This window comes from Tamandua tetradactyla, chromosome 2 (genome assembly GCF_023851605.1).
Source record: "Tamandua tetradactyla isolate mTamTet1 chromosome 2, mTamTet1.pri, whole genome shotgun sequence".
Lineage (NCBI taxonomy): Eukaryota > Metazoa > Chordata > Mammalia > Pilosa > Myrmecophagidae > Tamandua > Tamandua tetradactyla.
The window spans coordinates 176,909,722-176,932,609 of record NC_135328.1 but is presented as its reverse complement, the minus strand read 5'-3'; the positions used below and the strand labels follow the sequence as shown (position 1 = coordinate 176,932,609).

General features: G+C 38.8%; 1 protein-coding gene and 1 pseudogene across 5 annotated transcripts in view; one reads left to right on the top strand and one right to left on the bottom strand.

The window, feature by feature from the left end:
- Positions 1-22,888, top strand: part of MAST2 (microtubule associated serine/threonine kinase 2) — a 434,887-nt gene that overhangs the window by 378,021 nt on the left and 33,978 nt on the right. For 4 of the 5 annotated variants that reach the window (XM_077149797.1, XM_077149801.1, XM_077149800.1 and 1 more), the window contains 2 exons: positions 20,879-20,954; positions 21,786-21,806. In XM_077149797.1, coding sequence (XP_077005912.1) covers positions 20,879-20,954; positions 21,786-21,806 — 97 coding nt within the window. The remainder of the gene's footprint in view (positions 1-20,878; positions 20,955-21,785; positions 21,807-22,888) is intronic. The other variant, XM_077149799.1, reaches the window with a different exon arrangement.
- Positions 16,694-20,564, bottom strand: LOC143654538 (eukaryotic translation initiation factor 4B pseudogene; annotated as a pseudogene).

Genomic DNA, 22,888 nt, shown 5'->3' with positions numbered 1-22,888 from the left:
TGAGCCAGAGTGCTCCAAAGTATATGAGGCAAACACTGACAACAATGAAGGGAGAAATGGATACCTCCATCATAATAGTTAGAGACTTCAGTTCCCTCCTCTTATCAGTGGCTAGAACACCTAGACATAGGATCAGTAAAGAAACAGAGAATTTGAATAATGTGATAAATGATCTGGACTTAACAGACATTTACAGAACATTACATCCCATAAGAGCAGGATACACATTTTTCTCAAGTGCTTATGGATCATTCTCAGGGAGAGACCATATGCCTGGTCACAAAGCAAGTCTCAATAGATTTAAAAAGGTTGAAATCATATAAAACCCTTTCTCAGATCATAATGGAATGAAGTTGGAAATCAATAACAGGCAGAAGTCCAGAAAATTTAGAAATATATGAAGGCTAAACAACACAGTCTTTAACAACCAGTGGGTCAAGGAAGAAATTATATGAGAAATCAGTAAATATCTCGAGACAAATGAAAATGAAAACACAGCATATCAAAATTTATGGGATGCTGCAGAGGCAGTTCTGAGAGGGAAATTTATTGCCTTAAATGCCTATATTAAAAAAGAAAAAAATCAAGGAATTAACTGTTCACTTGGAAGAACTAGAGAAAGAATAGCAAATTAACCCCAAAGCCAGCAAAAGGAAAGAAATAATGAAGAATCAAGCAGAAATAAAGGAAATTGTAAACAGTCTAGAAAATCAACAAAACCAGAAGTTGGTTCTTTGAGAAAATCAATAAAATCAATGAACCCTTAGCTACATTGACAAAAAAAAAAGAGAGAGAGAGAATGCAAATAAATAAAATCAGAAATGGAAGAGGGGACATAACCACTGACCCCACAGAAATAAAGAAGATGATGAGAGAATATTTTGAGCAACAAATGCTAATAAACTAGACAATGTAGATGAAATAGCTTCCTAGAAAGGCATAAACAACCAACATTTACTTGAGAAGAAATAGACAACCTCAGCAAACCAATCACCAGTAAAGAGATTGAATCAATCATCAAGATGCTCCCCAAAAAAGAAAAGTCTAGGACCAGATGGCTTCACATGTGAATTCTACCAAGCATTCAAGAAAAAATTAGTACCAATCCAGCTCAAATTCTTCAAAATAATTGAAGAGGAGGGAAAGCTACCTATCTAGCTCATTCTATAAAGCCAACATCACGTAATACCAAGACCAGAGAAAGATACTATAAGAAAGGAAAATTACAGACCAATCTCTCTAATGAACATAGATGTAAAAATCCTCAACAAAATACTTGTTAATCGAATCTAGCAGTTTATTAAAAGAATTATACACCATGACCGAGTGGGATTTATTCCAGGTATGCAAGGGTGATTCAACATAAGAAAATCAATTAATGTAATATACTATGTCAACAAATCAAAGCAGAAAAACCACATTATCATCTGAATTGATGCAGAAAAGGCATTTGACAAAATTCATCATCCTTTCTCGATGAAAACACTTCAGAGAATTGCAATAGAAAAGTACTTCCTCAACATGATAAAGGGAATAGATTAAAAACCCACAGCTAATATCATCCTCAATGGGGAAAGACTGAAAGCTTTCCCTCTAAGATCAGGAACAAGACAAGAATGCCCATTGTCACACTGATATTCAACATTGTTCTGGAAGTTCTAACCAGAGCAAATTGACAAGAAAAATAAATAAAAGGCATCCAGATTGGAAAGGAAGAAGTAAAACTTTCACTGTTTGCAGATGATATGATGCTTGTGCCAGTTTGAAGGGATTTATGTACACTAGAAAAGCCCATGCCTTAATCCTAATCCAATCTTATGGAGGCAGCCCTTTCTTTTCAATGCTATTCAGCACTGTATGTTGGAAACTTGACTAGATTATCTTCATGGAGATGTGACGTGCCCAATTGTGGGTATTAACCTTTGATTAGAGAGAGCTATGACTACACCCATTCCAGATGAGTCTTAATCAGTTTATGGAAATCCTTTTAAAAAGAGGAAGCATTTTGTAGAGAGCAGCACAGCTGCAAAGCCATGAGAACCACAAGAGCCCACACAGCCAGGAACTTTTGGAAATAAAGAAGGAAAACCTCCCTGGGGAAGCTTCACAAAACAAGAAGCCTGGAGAGAAAGCTAGCAGACGTTGCCATATCTGCCATGTGCCTTTCCAGTTGAAAGAGAAACCCTGAGCCTCATCGGCCTTTCTTGTGAGAAGCTCACCTCTTGTTGGGGCCTTAATTTGGACATTTTTATAGACTTGCTTTAATTGGGACATTTCCATGGCCTTAAACTTAATAAATTCCCCTTTTTAAAAACCATTCTGTTTCTGGTATATCTCATTCCATCAGCTCACAAACTAGAACAATTTTATATATTGAAAACCTGAAAAATCTACAGCAAAGTTACTAGAGCTAATAAATTAGTAAAGCAGAGTGGCAAGGTATGAAATCAGTACCTCAAAATCAGTACTGTTTCAATACACTAGTGATGAGCAATCCGAGGAGGAAATCAAGAAAAAAATGCCATTTACAATAGCATTTAAATGCTGCTATTGTAAATGTATCAAATATGTAGGAATAAGTTTAACTAAGCTACAAAAGACCTGTATATAGAAAACTACAAGAAATTGCTTAAAGGAATCATGGAAGACCTAAATAAATGGAAGGGCATTGTGTGTTTCATGGTTTGGAAAACTAAATATAGTTAAGATGTCAGTTCTATGCAACTTGATTTATAGATTCAATGCAGTACCAATTAAAATTCCAAAATATCTTGAAGAATTAGCAAAACCCTAACCAAATTTATTTGGAAGGGAAGGGTGCCCAGAATAGCTAAAAATATCTTAAGAAAGAGAAATGAAGTGGGAGGTCCCACACTACCTGACCTTAAAGCATATTTACAAAGTTACAGTGGTCAAAACAGCATGGTACTGGCATAAAGGTAGATATGCTGACCAATGGAATTGAATAGAGTGTTCAGAAATAGACCCTCTCACCTATAGACAGTTGATATTTGATAAGGCAGTCAATCTTAGCCCACCTGGGACAAAACAGCCTCTTCAATAAATGGCACATGGAGAAGTAGCCTTGATTCTTGAAGACAATTCTATAAAGATAGAACTTTTACAATGTGACTGTGTGATTATGAAAACCTTATGTTTGATGTTCCTTTTATCCATGGTTTGGACAGATAAGTAAAAAAATAATGGATAAAATAAATAAATAATATGGGTGATAAGGGTAAAATAATTAGGTAGATGAAAATAATAGTGCTCAATGCAAGGGAGGGGTTAGGGGTATGATGTGCATGAGATTTTTCTTTTTTCTTTTTATTTCTTTTTATGGAGTGGTACAAATATTCTAAAAAATGATCATGGTGATAAACACACAACTATGTCATGATATCATGAGCCAGGGATTGTACACCATGTATGGAATGTATGTGTATGAAGATTTGTCAATAAAAGTATTTTTTAAAAAAAAGATGTCAGTTTTACCCAAATTAAACTATAGGTTTAATTCATTACCAGTCAAAGTTCCAACAACCTACTTTGAAGACTTGGAAAGCTAGTTTCCAAGTTCATTTTGAAGGGAAAGAGACCGTGAATAGCTTAAAGCATCCTAGAAAAAAGAATGAAATAGGAAGATTAAGACGTCCTGATTTTAAGACTTATTAGAAAGACACAGGGGTCAAAGCAGCATGGAAGTGTCACAAAGATAGAAGTATTGACAGACGGAATCATATGGAGAGTGCAGAAGTGGACCACCAAATCTTTGTCAGCTGATCTTCGACAAGGCCACCAAATCCACTGAAATGGAACAAAATAGTCTTTTCAGTAAATGGACTTGGAGAACTGGAGATCAGTAGCCGAAAGAAGGGAAGAGGATCCTTAACTTATAACTGAATCTAGCTACCACATGTCCACCCCTTGTCAACTTTGCAACTACACACAACACCTTAAACAATATTAAAGTGCAAAAAGTTCTCTTCTGTTTGTGGACCTATGAATCTCTAAACAAGTTATCTAGAGCCAATATGCAAAGGAGGACATTCACAGGATACAGGTTTTCATTTCCAAAAGGAGAAATTGGAAGGAACATAGGGGTCACAAGACCCAAACAGTTCTGAAAATCTGCAGGGCAAGACCATTGGATTTCAAAGCCTGAAAGTCATTTATCCTTTCAGCTTTAGAAAGTGGCAGTCCCACCCTTTCCAAGGGCCTATGCAGTGGCCCGCCTCTCTCCAGATCAACCTTGGGGAACATTGAGGAGACCACCTTTTTCTGTTGGCTCCACTCTCTCCAGGCATTGGGACCACACCTGGGCTCTCTGCCATTTCTGGGACACATGCTCAACCCCTCCATGTGGTGGCAGCCAGGCTCTCCCCAGTCCCCAAGGAGTGTGCTGTACCTTTTCCAAGGTCTGAGGTGGCACAACTCTTCCACTGCAACGAGATGGGGGGACTCATCCTCTGCCCTCAGGGATGGGCAGAGTGGGTGGGTCCAGTCTCCTGGCCGAGGTTTCTTGACTTCAGACCCGAGTTTCCATGGTTTTCACTCTGCAAACTCCAGTTTGTCCCTTTTGTGTCCCCCTTTGTCCAGATTGGCAGTGGTTCCGTTTATACCAACAGTCTCTTCACGCACTCCAGGATTTCTCCATCATTCTCTTCACAGTTCTTCCAAAATCTTCCCCTTAGCCATCAAAACAACCGTTCCAACATATCTGGTATTTGCAAACCACAGCAGCACCCCACTTCTCAGATACCAAATCTGTGCTAGTTTGCTAGCTGCTGGAATGCAATACACCAGAGACAGATTGGCTTTTAATAAAAGGGGATTTATTTCATTAGTTCTTCAGAGGAAAGGCAACTAACTTTCAACTGAGGTTCTTTCTTACATGGGGAAGCACAGGATGATCTCTGCTGGCCTTCTCTCCAGGCCTCTGGGTTCCAACAGCTTTCCCTGGGGTGATTTCTTTCTTCATCTCCAAAGGCCTGGGCTGAGCTGCAAGTGCTGAGATGAGGTATGCTGAGCTGCTTGGGCTGTGCTATGTTGAGCTCTCTCATTTAAGCACCAGCCAATTAAATCAAATACCATTCATTACAGTAGGCATGCCTCTTAGCCGACTGCAGATGTCATGAGTAACAGATGAGGTTCATGGACCATAGGCTTATGCCCACAGAAACAGAACTAGGTATCTTCACCTGGCCAAGTTGACAACTGAATCTAACTACCACAGATACGAATAGGCACTTCCCTGAAGAGCAAATACAGATGGTCACAAAGCACATGAAGAGATGCTCATTTTCATTAGTTAGGAGTAAAATGCAGATCAAGACTACAATGAGATACCACCTCACACCTATAAGAATGACTGCTATGAAACAGAAAACTACAAATATTGGAAAGGATGTGGAGGAATTGGGACACTTATGCACTGCTGGTGGGAATGTATAATGGTACAGCTGCTATGGAAGACAGTTTGGCAGTTCCTTAGGAAACTAAGTATCAAGTTACCCTATGACCTGGTAATGCCACTCCTCGGTATATACCCAGAAGAGCTGAAAGCAGTGACACAAACAAACGTTTGCAACTGATGTTCATAGCAACATTATTCACAATCGCCAAAAGATGGAAACAATCCAAGTTTCCATCAGCTAAGACAAGTAGATTAACAAAATGTCGTATATACATACATTGGAATATTTTGCAGCAGTAAGACAAAAATGATGTCCTGAAGCACATGACAAGATGGTAAAGGTAAAATCAGAGGCTTATAATATAGAATATAGGGGACCTAGAGATACATGAAAGCTAGAGATGGGTGAATGGTTAACTAATGAGGTTAAACTTAAGTGTAAGGGAATATGTAGAACTGAAGGCTGTTCATTAGTGGGTCTTTAAGTAGTGTTACCATATTCAAGGTGAACATGATTGGAAGACCCATGTGTCCCACTGATTAACACTACAAATATAAATAAGTTCTTGCAGGAGGTACCGCAATGATATGAATCTTGTAAAAAGAGTGTATCATTTTGGGGTATGGGGGAAAGCTGCTATTGCATGCCATGGGCTATGTTTAAGAGGAAAACATCAGCACTACCACAGCAACAGCAGAGGTAAATAATGGGGAGAGGGACAAGACTTAAGAGAAGGGTTAGATTTCATATTTGGCAAGGGTGTGTTTATTGGTTATCTTTCTCTTGGGAGCAATGAAATTATCTAAAATTGAGAGTGTTGGTGGACTATGGACTTTGGACATATACATGATGCCTAGTGAATGCAGGTGTCTGAAGGATGCCTTAACTGAGAAGTAGGTTGGTGAATGATATGTATGTGTATGATCGAATATTGTACTGCTACAAAAAGGAATGAAGTTGTGAGACATGCAAAGTAGTGAATGAACCTGTGGGACATTTGGTGAGGCAAAATAAGCCAGAAGCAAAAGAGCAAATGTTGTATAGTCTCATTTAGAAAATACTTATAAAGAAACTAGGGCCTATATTGTAAGCTCTTCTAGCAGTCATATTTAGTCCATATCAGTAATGGTTATTTCTGGATTTTTTTTTTTTTTTTTTTTTTTTTTAAAGAGAGAGGGAGGAAGGGAAGGAAAGATGGAAGGAAGGAAGGGAGGAAGAAAGGGAAACATCTTTAAACATTTTCTTGTTTTTATTATATTTTGTTTGTTTGTTTGTTTTTTACATGGGCTGGGGCCGGGAATCGAACCGGGGTCCTCCGGCACGGCAGGCAAGCACTCTTGCCCGCTGAGCCACCGCGGCCCGCCCCTATTTCTGGATTTTGAGAGGCTATTTTATATATGTATAACCTGGAGTGAAGCTGATCAGGTTAGGATTAAAGTAATTCAGAATACAGAGGTAATTATCTGTATTTTAGAACTTCACCTACTCTTTGAGACCAAAGGAAGAAAGATTTATTTTGCCCCAAACCTAAATTTTCTGTAGCACGTAATCTAACTCAACTTGTGTGGATAGATCATTTAAACAATCTAAACACAGGGATCCCAGAATAAGAATGAGGGCCTTTAATCCTGTATAGCTGTGCTGGTTTGAAAGGATGCATGGCCCCGAGAAAAGCCAGGTTTTCATCTAAATCCCATTTCATAAAGGCAGAATAATCCCTATTCAATACTGTATGTTTGAAACTTTAATCAGATCATCTCCCTGGAGATGTGATTTAATCAAGAGTGGTTGTTAAACTGGATTAGGTGATGACATGTCTCCACCCATTTGGGTGGGTCTTGATAAGTTTCTGGAGTCCTATAAAAGAGGAAACATTTTGGAGAATGGAAGAGATACAGAGAGAGCAGAGAAGAATAACATAGCCATGAGAAGCAGAGAGCTCACAAGCCAGTACCTTCGGAGATGATGAAGGAAAACGTCTCCTGGGGAGCTTCCTGAAACAGGAAGCCAGGAGAGAAGGTAGCAGATGAGCCTTGCTCACCATGTGCCCTTCCAGCCAAAAGAGAAACTGTGACTGTGTTCACCATGTGCCTTTCCAGATGAGAGAGAAACCCTGAACTTCATTGGCCTTCTTGAACCAAGGTTTCTTTCCCTGGATGCCTTTGATTGGACATTTCTGTAGACTTGTTTTAATTGGACATTTTCTCGGCCTTAAAACTGTAAACTAGCAATGTATTAAATTCCCCTTTTTAAAAGCCACTCTGATTCTGGTATATTGCATTCTGGCAGCTAGCTAACTAGAACAATAGTTTAATCTAATGCCTAGATACATCCCAGAGTACATTAAGCAGATAATAAAAAAGTATTGGCAAGGTCCTTTGAGGGATAGGAGAAAAATATATAAAACTATTAAACTTACCATGGGGGAAACCCTGATTACTGTGTCAAATGTTAAGGACACCCAAATCAATAGGCCAAGCCCTTAATCTTGAGGCTTGCTCTTGTGAAGCTTATGTATGTAGTGCAGAAGCTTAGCCTACCTGTAGCTATGTCTAAGAGTTACTCCTGGAGGACCTCTTTTGTTGCTGAAACATGGCCCCTCTCTCTCTAAACCCAACTCTCCAAGTGAAACCATTGCCCTCCCCCCTTCGTGGGACATGCCATCCAGGGGTGAAAGTCTCCAAGTGGCATGGGAGATGGCTCTGAGGGATGAGTCTGGCCCTAGCACCTTGGGATCAACAATACCATCTTGACCAAAAGGAGGAAAAGAAGTGTAACAAATAAGGTATCCGTGGCTGAGAGAGTTCATATAGAGTCGAGAGGCCACTCTGGAGGTCATTCTTGCAAAAGCTTCAGTTAGGTGTTGGTACCAGTTATAGCTTGCCAAACCTCAACCAAAACCATTCCTAAAGAAAGAATACCTAGGGGACTATGTAAGATTCTACAAAAGGTTCCATGCACTAGGGTATCTTTCCAGAAGCCTACAATCTCCAGGTGGTTGCCTAGACCTGGTAAGTCTTGAAATACAGAGGGGCCAACCTCTGGTTCCATCCCCCATCCCATATTATTGATAGCCCCTTCCAATATGAAAAAGTTAGAGTGGGATAGCCAAAATACCCCTGGAAAGTGGGGAAAAAGATCAAAGGTGATGGTAGGGTTATACAGAGAAGGTAGGGTGTAACAAATGAGTATGATTACTGAATCATTATGTTGATATTTCTGTTAATCTCCAATGTCTTAGAGCAGCTAGCAATGAAAATGTAAAATGTAGAATTATAACCCATACCAAACTCTGAAATTTGTTGTACAACTAGTTGTTGTGATGTGCTTTGAAACTCATTGCTTTTTTGTATATATTTATTTTTCACAAAAAAAAGAAAAGAAAAGAAAAAGTCATTTGTGATAAATGCAAGTCTGTGTGTTGATATTGTGAGCCATTGATGGTACACTTTGGATGATTACCTGGTATGTGAATATATAATATATATGAATAAAAAATAGACAGTCTCTCCTGAAGCCTACTGATCTGCTCAGAAAAAAAAAAGAAAAAGAAATAAATAGACAAAACTAAGCTAGCACACAAGGAGGGACGGACATATTGTATGACTCCTTTCTGTGAAAGTTCCAGAATACTATTCCATAGAGAGAGAAAGCAGATTAGTGGTTGCCAGAGGCTGTGGGGAGAGGAGGATGGAGAGTGACTACTACTCGGTACAGGGATTCTTTCTGGGGTAATGAAAATATTATGGAATTATATAGGTGATGATGGTTGTACATCTTTGTGAATATACTAAAAACCACTGAAGTATACATTTAAAGGGCAAATTTTATGTTTTTTTAATTATCTTGATTTTTTAAATTGAGGGGAAAAAAAACAACTTATGCCCCAGGTTTAGAGATGCATACTTATCTGGTAATACTATTATAAGGGAATGATTATTATGAAAGTCAGGATAATGTTTACCTTTAGTGGGAAAAGGGGATTGAGTTTTGATTGGCAAGGTGGCATTGACAAATAGCATTGTTACCTTGGATGGTGTTTATACAGGTTTTTTCGTTATAATTTTCAGTTAAACTGTGTAAGTGTAGCAGTTGGTTCAAGGTCATCTTGTATTTGTATGTATGTTTTCATTATAACTTGTTTCTCTAGAGCTGTTGGTACCTTGCCTTTAAATTAGCTTTTCTAACTGCTAAATTGCTTGGTAAAGTCAAGAAAGCTTACTGATGGACAGATGAGTAAAAAATATGGATAAGAAATAAATGAATAATAGGGGGAACAAAGGTTAAAATGAATTGAGAAGATTGAAATACTAGTGGCCAATGAGAGGCAGGGGTAAAGGGAATGTCATGTATGAGTTTTTTCTTTTTTCTTCTTTATTTCTTTTGCTGGAGAGATGCAAATGTTTTTAAAAAATGATCTTGGTAATGAATACATAACTATGTGATAATATTGTAAACCATTGACTATAACCATTTCACAAATGTTTGTATGTTTGTTTGTTGTTTATAATAAAAATATTTTAAAAAATAAAAAAAGAAAGAAAGCTTACCTGCTGGACCACTGGATTTTCTATTAGAAAATCCTTTGAGCCATTTCTGCCAACTATAACGAATTTTCTGGGGCCAAGACTGTGAATAAGTCATCAACAAGAGTATTTTCTTCAAAATGTTAATATTCTAACATCTCAGTCACCTCTCCCCCCACACACATTACTCATTTTATTTTCTCATATGCTTAGTAATTTTGACCTTTTTTAGGTAAAATGAATACTGGAGAAATAGAGAAAACAGAGTAAAAATAGCACAAATCTTTTAGGTCATAGCATCTTTTGAAAAATGTGTTGCAGCCTGGCCAGTTGGAAGGAATACTTGTTATTATTTCCTTAGCTTCCAGTTGGTGAGAAACCATCAATGTTTCCCCCACACTACAGTTTCTTCTTGCCAAAGATTTCCAGCAGACACGTGGAGATATGTTTTGGGCTGTATTTTGGCAGCTAACCCATAATTTGGAAGCCCATTCCTTTCTCCAGCTTTGGCCATATTTGATAAATAAAATATTGAATTGTGAACCAACTCAAAAAGTTGTAATGAACAAATTTATCTATTTTGGAAACTGAAAAATTAATGAGTACTTATTTTACTGACATTGAAATAGAGACTTACCATATGGTGCCCTTAGTTCTGGTAGATGCCATCAAGGATTCAAAAAAATAGGTGATCAGAGGAGACGTAGAGATCATGTTCAACTTAAGACTTAGAAAACCCTTTGAAATAGAGGCTATTGTAAACTAACTGTGAGTGACCACGTTCTAACTTTATCGGGGCCTTATGGAGGCCCTAGTCACCTTTCTTTTGGTTGACTTAGGAAACCCCCAACTCCTTTCTCTCTCTACTCTCCACTCTGTTCAGTCCATTCTGTATTTTGAGGCTGTATGCTTCTTACAATATATCACTTTGTGCCTGTCATTTGCCACTTAGAATTCTTCAATAGCAGCATTCTCCAAGGTGGTTCTCTAAAGGACTCATTTGGGAGTGGAGGAAAAATATTAAAACTTCTATTTATTTTTTATCTAAAATAATGAGAATTAAATTGTTTTACTGATATTTAAGATATGGCATGACACTGTAACCCTCATTAGATCCGTATGTCAGATTTTCCTATGTGATAATTTGTACCTAATGTGTCATGAACAAGGAGTGGAAGTTCTGGAATACACCATCAGCCATTTATTTCCCTGATGCATATTGTAACATATGTAGTAACATTAGAGGTGAATTTTTACTACAACTTTTAATAAGGTAAGGAGAGAACATTGAAAATGTTTCATTACTAGAAAGAAATTTACTGGTTATCTTGTGGCAAATCACTTAAAAGAATGATCAAACTCAATAATGTAATGCTGTTTTCTTTTACCAAACAGAAATGTTCCATATTTGCTGATCTTTCCTCTGCTAACAAGTAATTTTTAGTGGTATGCTGCCTGTCAGATATTTTTTTGGTATGGGAGAGAACACAACAAATTGTCTGTCCCTTCCTGGGAAAGGGGACATTTCAACAATAAGTGGAAAACTAACTACGTTTAGAAAGATATATTTATGCCACAGAGAGCATTTTGAAAATGGATGTTTAGAAATGTTCCCATCTATATGTGATTTTGTTGACAAAAAAAGATGTTACCTGATAAATCTGCACTTAAAAAACTTTGAAAATAGAATGTTTCCTATCTTCCAAAGGAAAAGTTCAATAGATTTTGAACTTGTTTGTTAAAAATGTAAAAGCACATTACTTTTCCATTAGTTTCCCCCATAACAACTGCTTGACATCCCAGAAGATAGAAATTTACCACCCTTGGGATATAATTTTAAAATGGGTATCATGATCTAATAAACAGAGCCAACCATGCAGTTACTCCATTAGGAACCTAAATGTCTGTGAGGTTTCTTTTTTCATCTGTGAAAACTGTTAAAGTCAAAATGAGGAACTCTACCCCAAATAAGATGGTAGAATGAGAAATTTCAGGGCTCTATCCCACACAAAAGCTCTGAACAACTGAGGCAGAAACACCTTTTTCAAAGCTCTAGAAAACAGACTGCAAATCATAAGAAAGGCCATTCAAAAGCAGTAAACTCTCGTGGAGCTCTGGCTAGCCTACGTTCCCAGGATGGATCCCTGGTCCTGGTTTTGGTGGGAGCAGAGTAACCCCCTTGCTCATACCTGGGAATGTGTATGTCAGTCCCAGTCTGTCTGGTGGTGGCCCAGAACTTCCCCTGCACGTAGAAGGTGGCTTACCTCCTCTGTGGGAAAGGAGTCGAGTAGCTACCTGGGGCAAGGGCTATAGGATATACAGTGCCCAGGATGTGAATCTGTTCCCTGGGGAAAAGGAGACATTTGTATCCATGTAAATGGAGGAATTCCTTGAGCCATACGTTCATGCCCTAGACAAGACACGGGGAGAAAGAACCAGGGAAGCTTCTATACTCTAAACTCATTGTTCGGATAGGCTCTGAAAGAGAGCACTTGCACAGGTCAATCTACGAAGACTAGGGAAAGATGTTTTTTTGGTTTTTTTGTATTTTGTTTAGCTCCTGGCATTCAAGGAAAGCTCTGTCATAACAGTAGCTGTGGATACAAGCTTAAGGAATAGATTCTTCAGAATCTAAATTCCAGCAGTAACACATTAAAATATCAAAATGTCCAAGTTTCAACAGAGGATTATAAAACATACAAAGAAACAGAAAATGATGGCCCAGGCAAAAGAGAAATTAAAGCATTAGAAATCATCAATCAGGAGGTTCAGGCCTGGGGTCCTCTAGACAAAAACTTTTTAAAAATCGTCCTAAATATGCTTAGAAAGCTAAAGGAAAACATGCTCAGAGAACTAACGGAAATCAGAAAAACCAAAGATGAACATGAAGAAAATATCAGTAGAGATATGGAAATTATGAAAAGGAACTAGCCAAAGACCATAGTAACAAAAGATTTAAAATTCCGTGGAAGGCTTCAACTGCAGATTGGAGCTGGCAGAAGAGAGAATCAGTGAACTTCCCAATAAGACATTGAAATCATCCAGTCTGAGGGTCAGAAAGAAGAAAGAATGAAGAAAAGAGAACAGAGCCTGAGGAACCAGTGGGATGCCATCATGTATACCAATATATGCATTGTGGGAGTCCCAAAAGGAGAAGAAAGAGAGAAGAAGGCAGAGAGAATGTTAAAAAAAAAATTATAATAATGGCTAAAAACTCCCAAATTTAATGAAAGACAGGAATATACACATCTAGGATGCTCAGTGAAGTCCAAATAGACCCACACTGTGCCAAAACCTTCAAGTACCAAAGATATAAAGAGAATTCTGAAAGCCACAGAAAGAAGCAATCTGTTACATACAGGAGAGCCCGAATAAGTTTAAGTCCTGATTTTTTTCATCAGAAGCCATGGTGGCAAGAAGGCAGTGGGAAACTTTGCTGAAAGCAAAAATTTGCCATGCAAGATTTCTATATTTGCCAAACTGTTTTTCAAAAATGAGAGAGATGCATTCCCCAATAAATAAAAACTGAGGGAGTTCATCACACTGGACTGGCCCTAAAAGCAATGCTAAAGGTGGCTCTGCAGATTGAAAGAAAAGGACACTAGACAGTTGATTGAAGCCACGTGAAGAAATAAAGATCTCCAGTATTAATGACATAAGTAAATATGAATGCCAGGACTATTGTATTTTATTAGTAATTCCATTTTTACTTCCTAGGATCTATAAGGCACATGCATAAAATGAAGTGATACATCAATGGTTTTTGACTCATGATGTATAAATGTCATTTGTGACCAGAGCTAGGTAAAAGTGGGAAGATGGGGGGATATAGGAAGACAGTTTATGTACACTGTTGAAGTTAAGTTGGTATCAAAACAAATTAGATTGTTAAATTTAAACCCCATGTCAACCACAAAGAAAATATCAGAATATCAGAGAATATGCAAACTCATAGAGACAGGAAGTAGAGTACAGGTTACCAGGGGTAGGGAGCAGTGGCAATGAGGAGTTAATTTAAAATGAATGTAGGACAGGGGTTTGGAGATTTGTTATCAACATATCAGGGGAAAGCAGTTTCAATGTTTTATAAGATAAGGGATTTACAATAACTTCTGTACATTCTTTTTCACCCTTAGGAGGTCTATTGACCTCTAACTTCTGTCCAATTTCATAGACCATTATTGCAATAACTTTCTCATTATGGAGAGAGAGTCTGTGCCCTGGTTCTCCACAGATGGTGTTGATGATAGCACAACATTTAAATGTAATTAAAGCCACTGAATTGTACACTTAAATAGTTAAAATGACAGATTCTATGTTGCATTTGTGTGTATAATAACCACAGTAAAGATATTAAATGGTGAAAAAAAATGAGTGTAGGGTTTCTGTTTGGGGTAAAGAATGGTGGTGAGGGTACTGCAACATTGTAAAGCAGATTGATCCCACTGAAAAGTATGTATGGGAAGGTTTGGGATGGAAAGATTTATATTACATTTATATGTTTCCACATTTAAGAAAGAGAGAATGAGATACTGACAGTTAAATGCAATACAAAATCCTGGGTGGAGATCTGAGAATGGAGGAGCTCAAAAGGATATTATTGAACATAAGAAAAAATTGGAATATGGAGTATAAGCTTTATATCACTGTTAAATTTCTGAGCTTGGTGCACTTAAGGTGACTATATAAGTAAATATCCTTATTTATAGGAAATGACCATGGAGAAATTATGTGTTCAAGGAGTATGAGGTGTGCAGCCTGTTTACAAGTGCTCAGAGATAGAGGGATGAATGGAGGGAACGAAATGTTAAAATTGATGGATCTGGGTATCTTGGGGCAGGGGTATGTTGGAGTTCTGAGTCGGGTTTGTATTATTTTTACAGTTTTCCTATAAGTTTGAAATTAATTTGTTAAAAAGTAAAAAAACTCACCAAAAATACCAGTGGACATTTTATCGATCTTTGGGATTTTCTACATGGACAGTCGTGTCATCTGTGAATAAAGACAATTTTATTTCCTCCTTCCCAGTCTGTGAAACTTTTATTTCCTTTTCTTATGTTACTACAAAAGCTTGGGCTTCCAATATGAAGTTTAATCGAAGTAATGAGAGGGTACATCTTGCCTTGTTTCCAATCTTAGGAGCAAAGCATCCAGTTTTTCACCATTAAATATGGTGTTAGCAATAGTTTTTTTGTAGATGTTCTTTATCAAGTTGAGGGGTTTCCCCCCTGCCCCCCGTTTGTAATTTGTTGACAGTTTTTAATCATGAATGGGTGTTGGGTTTTGTCAAATCCTTTTTCTGCATCAATTGATGTAATCATGATTTTTCTTTGACCTGTTGAGGTGGTGGATTACATTAATTGGTTTTTGCTTTTTGCTTTTTGGTTCTCTACATCATTTATTCCCTCAAGGGAAGCTTTAAAAAAAAACACCACACATTGGTCTAGGCCACATTATAAATCCATTCAGTAGACAGTGGAGGAAACTTGTGAAAAAAAAAAGTAAAAAGGTTGAAAGAAATGCCCCCAATTTAACTGTTTCTATTTGTCCACCATTACTGAGACCATTAATCCCAGAATTTTCTAACCTGTAAAAGGGGTCAAAGAAGCAGGAGCAGGAATGGATGGAGGGAAGGAGAGTCAAGTCTTCAAGGAGTCAATTTGCTTGAGAAAAGCAGTGATTCCTCAGTTGACAGCCCCCAGTGGCTGAGATATAAAATATCTAAGAGATGAGGTATGTGACTTAAATAGAAGCGGTTTTGTGGGAGGTGATGGTAAAGAGTAATATGAGGAACGCAGGCCAATGAAAATGAGACTCGATTTTTAAAGTTCAAGGTTTCAAAAGATGTGGGTATATAGGATAATGTTTAGAAAGGATGAAATCAGGACACATAAAAGACCTAGGAATTCCCACGACCCTTAAGTGCTTCTGCTCCAGGAAATAACCATGTTTGTGTTTATTGGAGGGCGCACCATTTCCCTACTACCTAGTGTAAAATAATTCATTACCTCCCAAAGCTTTTCAAACCATGTTTTCCCCATTTATTTTGGTCACAGAGCAGTCCTATTCTTTCAAGGCCTGGGGACTCACTCCCACCTACCCCTCTGGGGAGTAAAAATGAAGTAATTCCCCCTAGGTTGGCCCCAAAAGAATTAAATTAAGAGGGACTGGCAACCTCCTGGAGACTAAAACGACCTCAGAGACTAGTTAACCTATCTTTCCAAGGATAGAAAATTTATTTAATGTTTCAGAATTCATATATGCCACAATGAGATACCAAGAATTAAAAGGTAGAGATCTCATACTCTTCCTTATACTCGCCCTACTGTACAACCAGATTCCAGGCACTGAATCACTCTCATTAACATTTCTGCCAGATGGAGGTCCCCAGACCCTAATCAGACAGGCCACTACATGTTGTCCTAAAAATGCATAACTTTTTCTTTAAAAGTTGTCTGGCTCTTTCTCTCTGGCTATGCTGGTGATTCTCCAATTAGTTCAATACTTTCTAGGCTGCTGTAGCATACAGAAGAATTTCATTTCATTTTTTAAAAAAAAGTTAAGAAAGATATCCAGGAGATTGTGTGTTTTATTTTGTCTTGTCTGGATAGAGGTTTGATTTGCTCTCAAATGTTCCAGGATGGAATGAGACTATGACAAAGCACAAGATGTAGAGATTTATTTGGTATAATCCCCCCCCACCTTGTTTTCATCTTCACCAGTAACACCAAGAATCTTGCAGAACTGAGCTTAGACTGGATTTTCTTCAGTTTTCTTTGGCTCGGGTGCAGATCTAGAGTCTTGATCCTTTTTGCCATCTTTCCTATCAGACTCCTTTCAGTGATCTTTTGCTTCCCCCATCTCCTAGGTCATGGGTGGCGTTCCCACTTTGGTCTTTTGGGACACTTATCCCATCTACTTTGTTTTCATATTTTCTTGCTGGTCCTTCCTCAGATGGTTGAGCTGAAGCTACTTTTCCACCACTTATAGGAAACTACTTCTCTCTGTCTGAACTCTGAGATCGAGCAGGAGGATTAGAACTTCACTTCACCTGAGCATTCTCCTGTGGTGGAGGGGCTGGCATTCCTTTAGAAGCTGACTAGATTTGGAAGGCTTAGAGGTTGAAGAGTAACAGTTTTCCTTACTGAGTGTTTCATTTTCCAGAGACTTCACTTTCTTTCCTTTGGGCCTTTCTGCCAGATGTGGCAGAGGTCCCAGTCTACGATGACTCATTTCCTATCCTCAACTGTTCCCATTCCTGAATTTCTTCACCGCGCCAACTTGGATGTCTTCCCTGAGACTGTTGTTCTGGTTTTGGCTCATCCAGCTGATGCTACTATTTCTCCTGTTCCTTCTGTAGCCATTCTTCTACTTCCCGTTCTCTAGCAGCTGTGTCAACAGGCTTTGTCCCTCCAATGATGGAAGCTGCTTGACTGGACTGGGAAGTGCTGGCGGAGGAATCATCTTTCTTAGGCATAGCTGAGGCTTTAGATTCAGTCTGGGTCTTGGGGGAGGGAGGAGGAGAAACCTCTGTCATCAAGCCTGTAATCATTCCAAGAGTAATAATCTCTGGAGGTCCATGGACAGTCATCCTGTCTGTTGTATTGGTCTTCGTAGTGGTCCCCGCTTCCTCTGTAGTCATCATCCCTGCATACCCACTACCAAATGTTCTGCTGCTTATCCTGGAGTCATAGCCTCTGCTGCCTCAGTCATTATAGCGATCCTGGCCCCCCATCGATCCATTTTCAAGAAATCTATCACAATATCAGTCTGAATCATAAGGATCACAGTATTTTTCTCCAAAACAGTCATCACCTCTTCTAGGCGGGTAGTCATCAAAGTTGTCTGAGCAGGACAGGCTTCCCCTTCTTCTCTTTCGCTGAGGCTGGCATGTTGGGAGAGGGAGAGAGAACACAAATTTTGAATATTGAATCAGCCTTAGCTTCCTGAAATATATCTCTTCTTACACATTGTTGGATTTCATGTTTCTAATATATATTTGAGAATGTTTGCATCTTTGTTCATAGGAGATATTAGTCTGCAGTTTTCCTCTCTTGTAATGTCTTTGTATTAGAGTAATCCTGTTCTCATGGAATGAGTTAGAAAATATTTCCTTTGCTTCAGTTTTAATAGGGTCTTCTCTGTCTCTCTGTCTCTGTCTCTCTCTCTCTTTTGATGGTGGTAGTGGTTCATTTCTCTTTAACCAGCCTGACAATCTCTGCCTTTTAATTGGAAACTTTTAGAGCATCTATATTTAATGTGGTGGTTGATAAGGTTTGGTTTAAATCTATCATCTTTTTGTTTTCTAATTGTCACATCTGACTTTGTTCCTTTTCTTCTTTTTCTGCTTTCTTTTGGGTTATTTTATGATTCTGTTTTATGCCTTTTATAGGCTTATTAACTATAACTCTTAGTTACTTAGTGGTTGCTTTATGGTTTATAGAATACATCTTGAACTTACTGCCATCTCCCTCCAAGTAATATTTGCCACTTCACATATAGTATAAGAATCTTCCATTTTCCCCACTAAGCCTTTATGTTATTGCTTTCAACTTTTTGTTCCCAGACATATTATAAACCCCACATCACATTATTTTTTTAATTTAAATGTTCGTTATCTTTTAAAGTGATTTCAGTAGTAAGGAAAAAAATCTTACATATTTTCTCATATGTTAACTTTTCCAATGTGCTTCATTCCCTTATGTAGATCCATATTTCCATCTGGTATCATTTTCCTTCTTCTTAAAGACCTTTTTTTTTTTTTTAACATTTCTTATAGTATAGTCTGCTGGTAATAAATTCCTTAAGCTTTCATATGTGAAAGCTTTTCATATGTCACCTTTGCTTTTAACAAATATTTCACTGGGTATAGATGTCTAGCTTGGTAGGGTTTTGTTTTCTTTTTTATTTCCATAATTTGAAGAATTCCATATTGCACAACTATCTTCTTGCATTGCTTCCAGTGAGAAATCTGCTATCCTTACCTTTGTTCCTCTCTATGTAATATGCCCCACCCCCAACCACTGCTTTTAAGATTTTCTCTTTCTTAGGTGTTTTAAGCAATTTGATTATGATGTGCTTTGGTCTAGTTTTCTTCTCGTTTCTCATGCTTGGGGTTTGTGGAGCATTTTGGATATATGTTTATAGTTTTTATCAAATTTGAAAAATTGTCCATTTTTCTTTAAATATCTTTTCTGTGTCCCACAGTCTCCTTTAAGGGTGCCAATTTCATATGTTTTAGGCTACTGGAAGTTGTCCTAGAGCTCACTGATGCTCTGGTTAGTTATTAATTTATTTGCAGTTCTTTTCTATCTCTTGTGTTAGCTAAATCTCTTGGGCATCAGACCTGTCCTGGGAAGGCCAGTTATTGTTATTAGGATACTCATGTCCAAGGATTTCCCTGTGGCTTTGAGTGGGTGGTTTTAAGGAGCATCAAAGCTTTAAATGTCAGAAATCGAACCGAGGATACTTGTTCATCTTTGAGGTGACACTGAGAAAAATACAATTAAAAACAATGATAAAAAATCCTTGATACTTCTCAGGAGACCTGATCTTTATTAAGCCCTAGCTAGAGGGGCAACTCCTCAAGATCATGTCTCTAGTACCCTGATGGCATTTGCTAGCTAGAAGATAGAGATAGATCATAAAGAGATAGCCCTGGACGCAAAGCCTGGCAAACCCATAGGTGGTACTAGGTTGAGAGCAGATTAATCATTTTGTGTGCCTCTCTGAGGCTCCCAGGAAAGGGATGAGTGGAAGCTGAAATGCCTTTTGCTAATTAGTTTGTCCAAAGAGGTTACCTTTATATACCTCTGTTGGTGCTGCATAGTGTAGAGGGGTGCTTTGTTAAGAGGCTGAATTTTCCTGGGTCAGTACAGAAAGACAACAGGCCCTGTTGATTAGAGGTGATGGAAAACAACGAAGCAGCTTTATGGCACCTTGGCATGTATAACCCTTGCAGGAAATAGAGAAAGTCCTAGAGAAAGTCAGGGCATGCTGAACCACAAGATCCCTGGGTAGTTGTAAGTCTTCATAGCCAATATTGGTCACAGAGGTGAGAACAGGAGTGGGTGGAGGTGTTGGGGGGCAGGGAGCATACCTTATGGAGTATGGTGCTTGCTTCAGCAGTCTTTTGGAATATGGTGCTTGCTTCAGCAGTAGAGAGATATTGATGGCTTCAGTCAGCTATGGCTCCAAGGTACCATCCCCCAGCTAGAAGATAAACCAGGGAAGTATGACTTCAAGAACTTTTGCAACCAGTACCAAAATTAAACATGCTGTTTCGTTCACAGCTTTTGAGTTAAATTTTAGTTAGCAGGTTGCAGGGGACACACCAAGTAAATGAAGAGGTGGAGGTAATTCCTACAACATGAGGAGGTTGGCAAGCTTTATAGACTTGAGGCCCTTGGGTATGGACTATTTTAAGGGACGCTGCTATCCTGAGTCCTCACCTGAGAGCCTCTATAGCCCTTAAAGTACACACATTTCTGGTTTAACCCCTTAGATTCAGCTTGCAGAGATAAATATGTAAAAGACTTTTGAGTCCTGTTGCGCTTTGAGAAATGTTTGAGCATTTGGTTATACCTTCCCTAAAGCCACCTGCACTGAATGAGTTCCTCATGCCTTTGGAAAGTTAGGTTAACTTGATTAGGTAGATTGGAGCCTGAGGTAATCCTAGAAGGGCAGGAAATAGGCAAGCTATTGCCTGACCTGAAATGAATGGTTGAGAGATATGGATTGTTACAGGCAACTTGGAATCAAGGGATAAGATTGCTGGGCTGCAAACTTTGGTGAAGAGAGAATCACTAAACAGATGGTGGGCCTGAAGAAATAGACATATATACTAATTGTCAATGCTAGAGGATGATTTATTATCTAAAGGTCCTCTCAGTTGCAGAAGCAAACCTCACTAAGAATTCCTTTCCCCATCTACAGGTAACAGTCCTTTGGACAGCCCCCGGAATTTCTCTCCAAATGCACCTGCTCACTTTTCCTTTGTTCCTGCCCGTAGGTAAGTTGATAGAAAGCTTCCTCTGTAACTGATATGTGTGGCACCTTCATGAATGTCACCTTCCTTTTTGAGTTTGACCTTGGGCTACTGATCATCAAAATGCCTTCCCTGCTTTGTTTCCTCGCTTTGCCCATGACCATCTTGTTCAAGTTGTGTTTTCTAAATGTCCCAGGTATTTGCCTTTGAATGTTTGATACATAGGACAGTAGGTATTGGAAGTGGATTTATTTTTCTAATTCTAAGCACAAGTCCCTACTGCCCTCAGGGTATATTCCAAAGCATTTTCCAAAAATGAGAGCTTTTCTAGGATGATCAAGGAGAAATTGGACTCCCTTCCAGGAGGAACTTTTTACTTTTCCTCAGCTATTTCCAAGGATTGACCTGAAGGATGAGAAGGAGACTGTTATGTTGGGAGCAGGGCACAGATGTGCAGAGTATTTCAGATAGTGGGAACAGCATCAGGCACCCTTGTGTCCACCTCATTTTTTTATGCTTCAGGAGTAAAGCCATCTAGGGGGCTTTGGGGCATGGTATTACTATTGAGACCTAAATAGGTCTGCAGCTTCCAGCGTACTCAGGAAATGTTTGTTCCTAGGTTATTGGGCTGAGGCTTGAGCCTTACAGGAGCATATTAGTTTGGAATATCACATGAAAGGCATAAAATGGAACACTGAAGATAGATCTGTCCTTCCTACAATATCACTTCAAACTTTTATACATTCTTTAGCAGAAAGTTTGCCTCCTCTGAACTAGACCGATGTCAGGGATCAAGCAGATTGCTCACTCTGGTTTCCTTTGGTTCTCATTATAATGCCTATCTTTTTACTACAGCCATGGCCACAGAGCAGACAGGTAATAAAGGATGTAAAGTGTGAGGGGCTGGGAAACTGCTATGCATGGCCTGAGAATTGTATGTGGTGGGAGTCGTTTGTGATGATTCTTCTCTGACTGTGGATATGAACATTAGGTCTTTCATATCTCACAAAGAAGCTCTAAGGGATCACCTCTACCTGCTGGAACTTAGGCTCAGACCTCACATCCTTGGAGGTAGGAATTGCTGAATAGTCCAAGCTTCTGGGCCTGGAAACAAATCACCTCTCTTTCCACCATAGCTTTCCTCAGTCACTCAGTGAAATGACCAAGCAGAACAAATAGAGGCATCCTTTGATGGCATTTCTTTCTGACTGTGGAGGCCCCTACTATTCAGTATATGGAGAAATGGCTGCCATGCAATTGGTTTCCATATCTGAATAAAGGAGGAAAATTCACCTGTGAAAAAATTATTTGACAAATGTTTGAAAAATCATACCCCTGTGCTATACTGGGCTCATCTCCGCTGAGCTCTGTTTTCATGGAATTGGCATGCTTTCTGTGTGGAGTTCCCAGGACCCAACAAGGAGGTCAAAGAGAACATCATTTGCGTACTCTCCCAGCATTCCTTTGCCTCAGAAACTAGGTTCCAGCAGAGCTATAATTTACACGTGTTGGCTGCTTGGGTGGCATGAAGTTTGAGTCATGTGCATGCAGCATGGAACCTTGGCTCTTCCTTTGCAGAGCATAGCAGAAAAAAAGACACTAAGTGTTGGTGGAGGTGGGGAAGAGCACTTTAAAAGAAGAAGCCCTAGCAAGATTTATTCCTCTTTTTTTCTTCCTCCTCTTCCCACCTTCACCCTCATAACTGTGAAGCCTCCAACAAGTAGCCCAAATCTCTCAGTCTCAGTGGTTTCTGTAACTTGAGGGTACTGAACTTCTAAAGATCCTCCGTTGCTGATTCTAAGGTTCTATGAGTAATAACAAAGAAGGTTTTCTCCACCTTCAACCAGAGCAGGCTAGACTCCCACAGAAATTTTTATGTATTACACCATATTCCACTATACAAGCAAAGAATTTCCTGCCAGCCCACATTGTGCAAATTTCAAACCATTTAGATACCT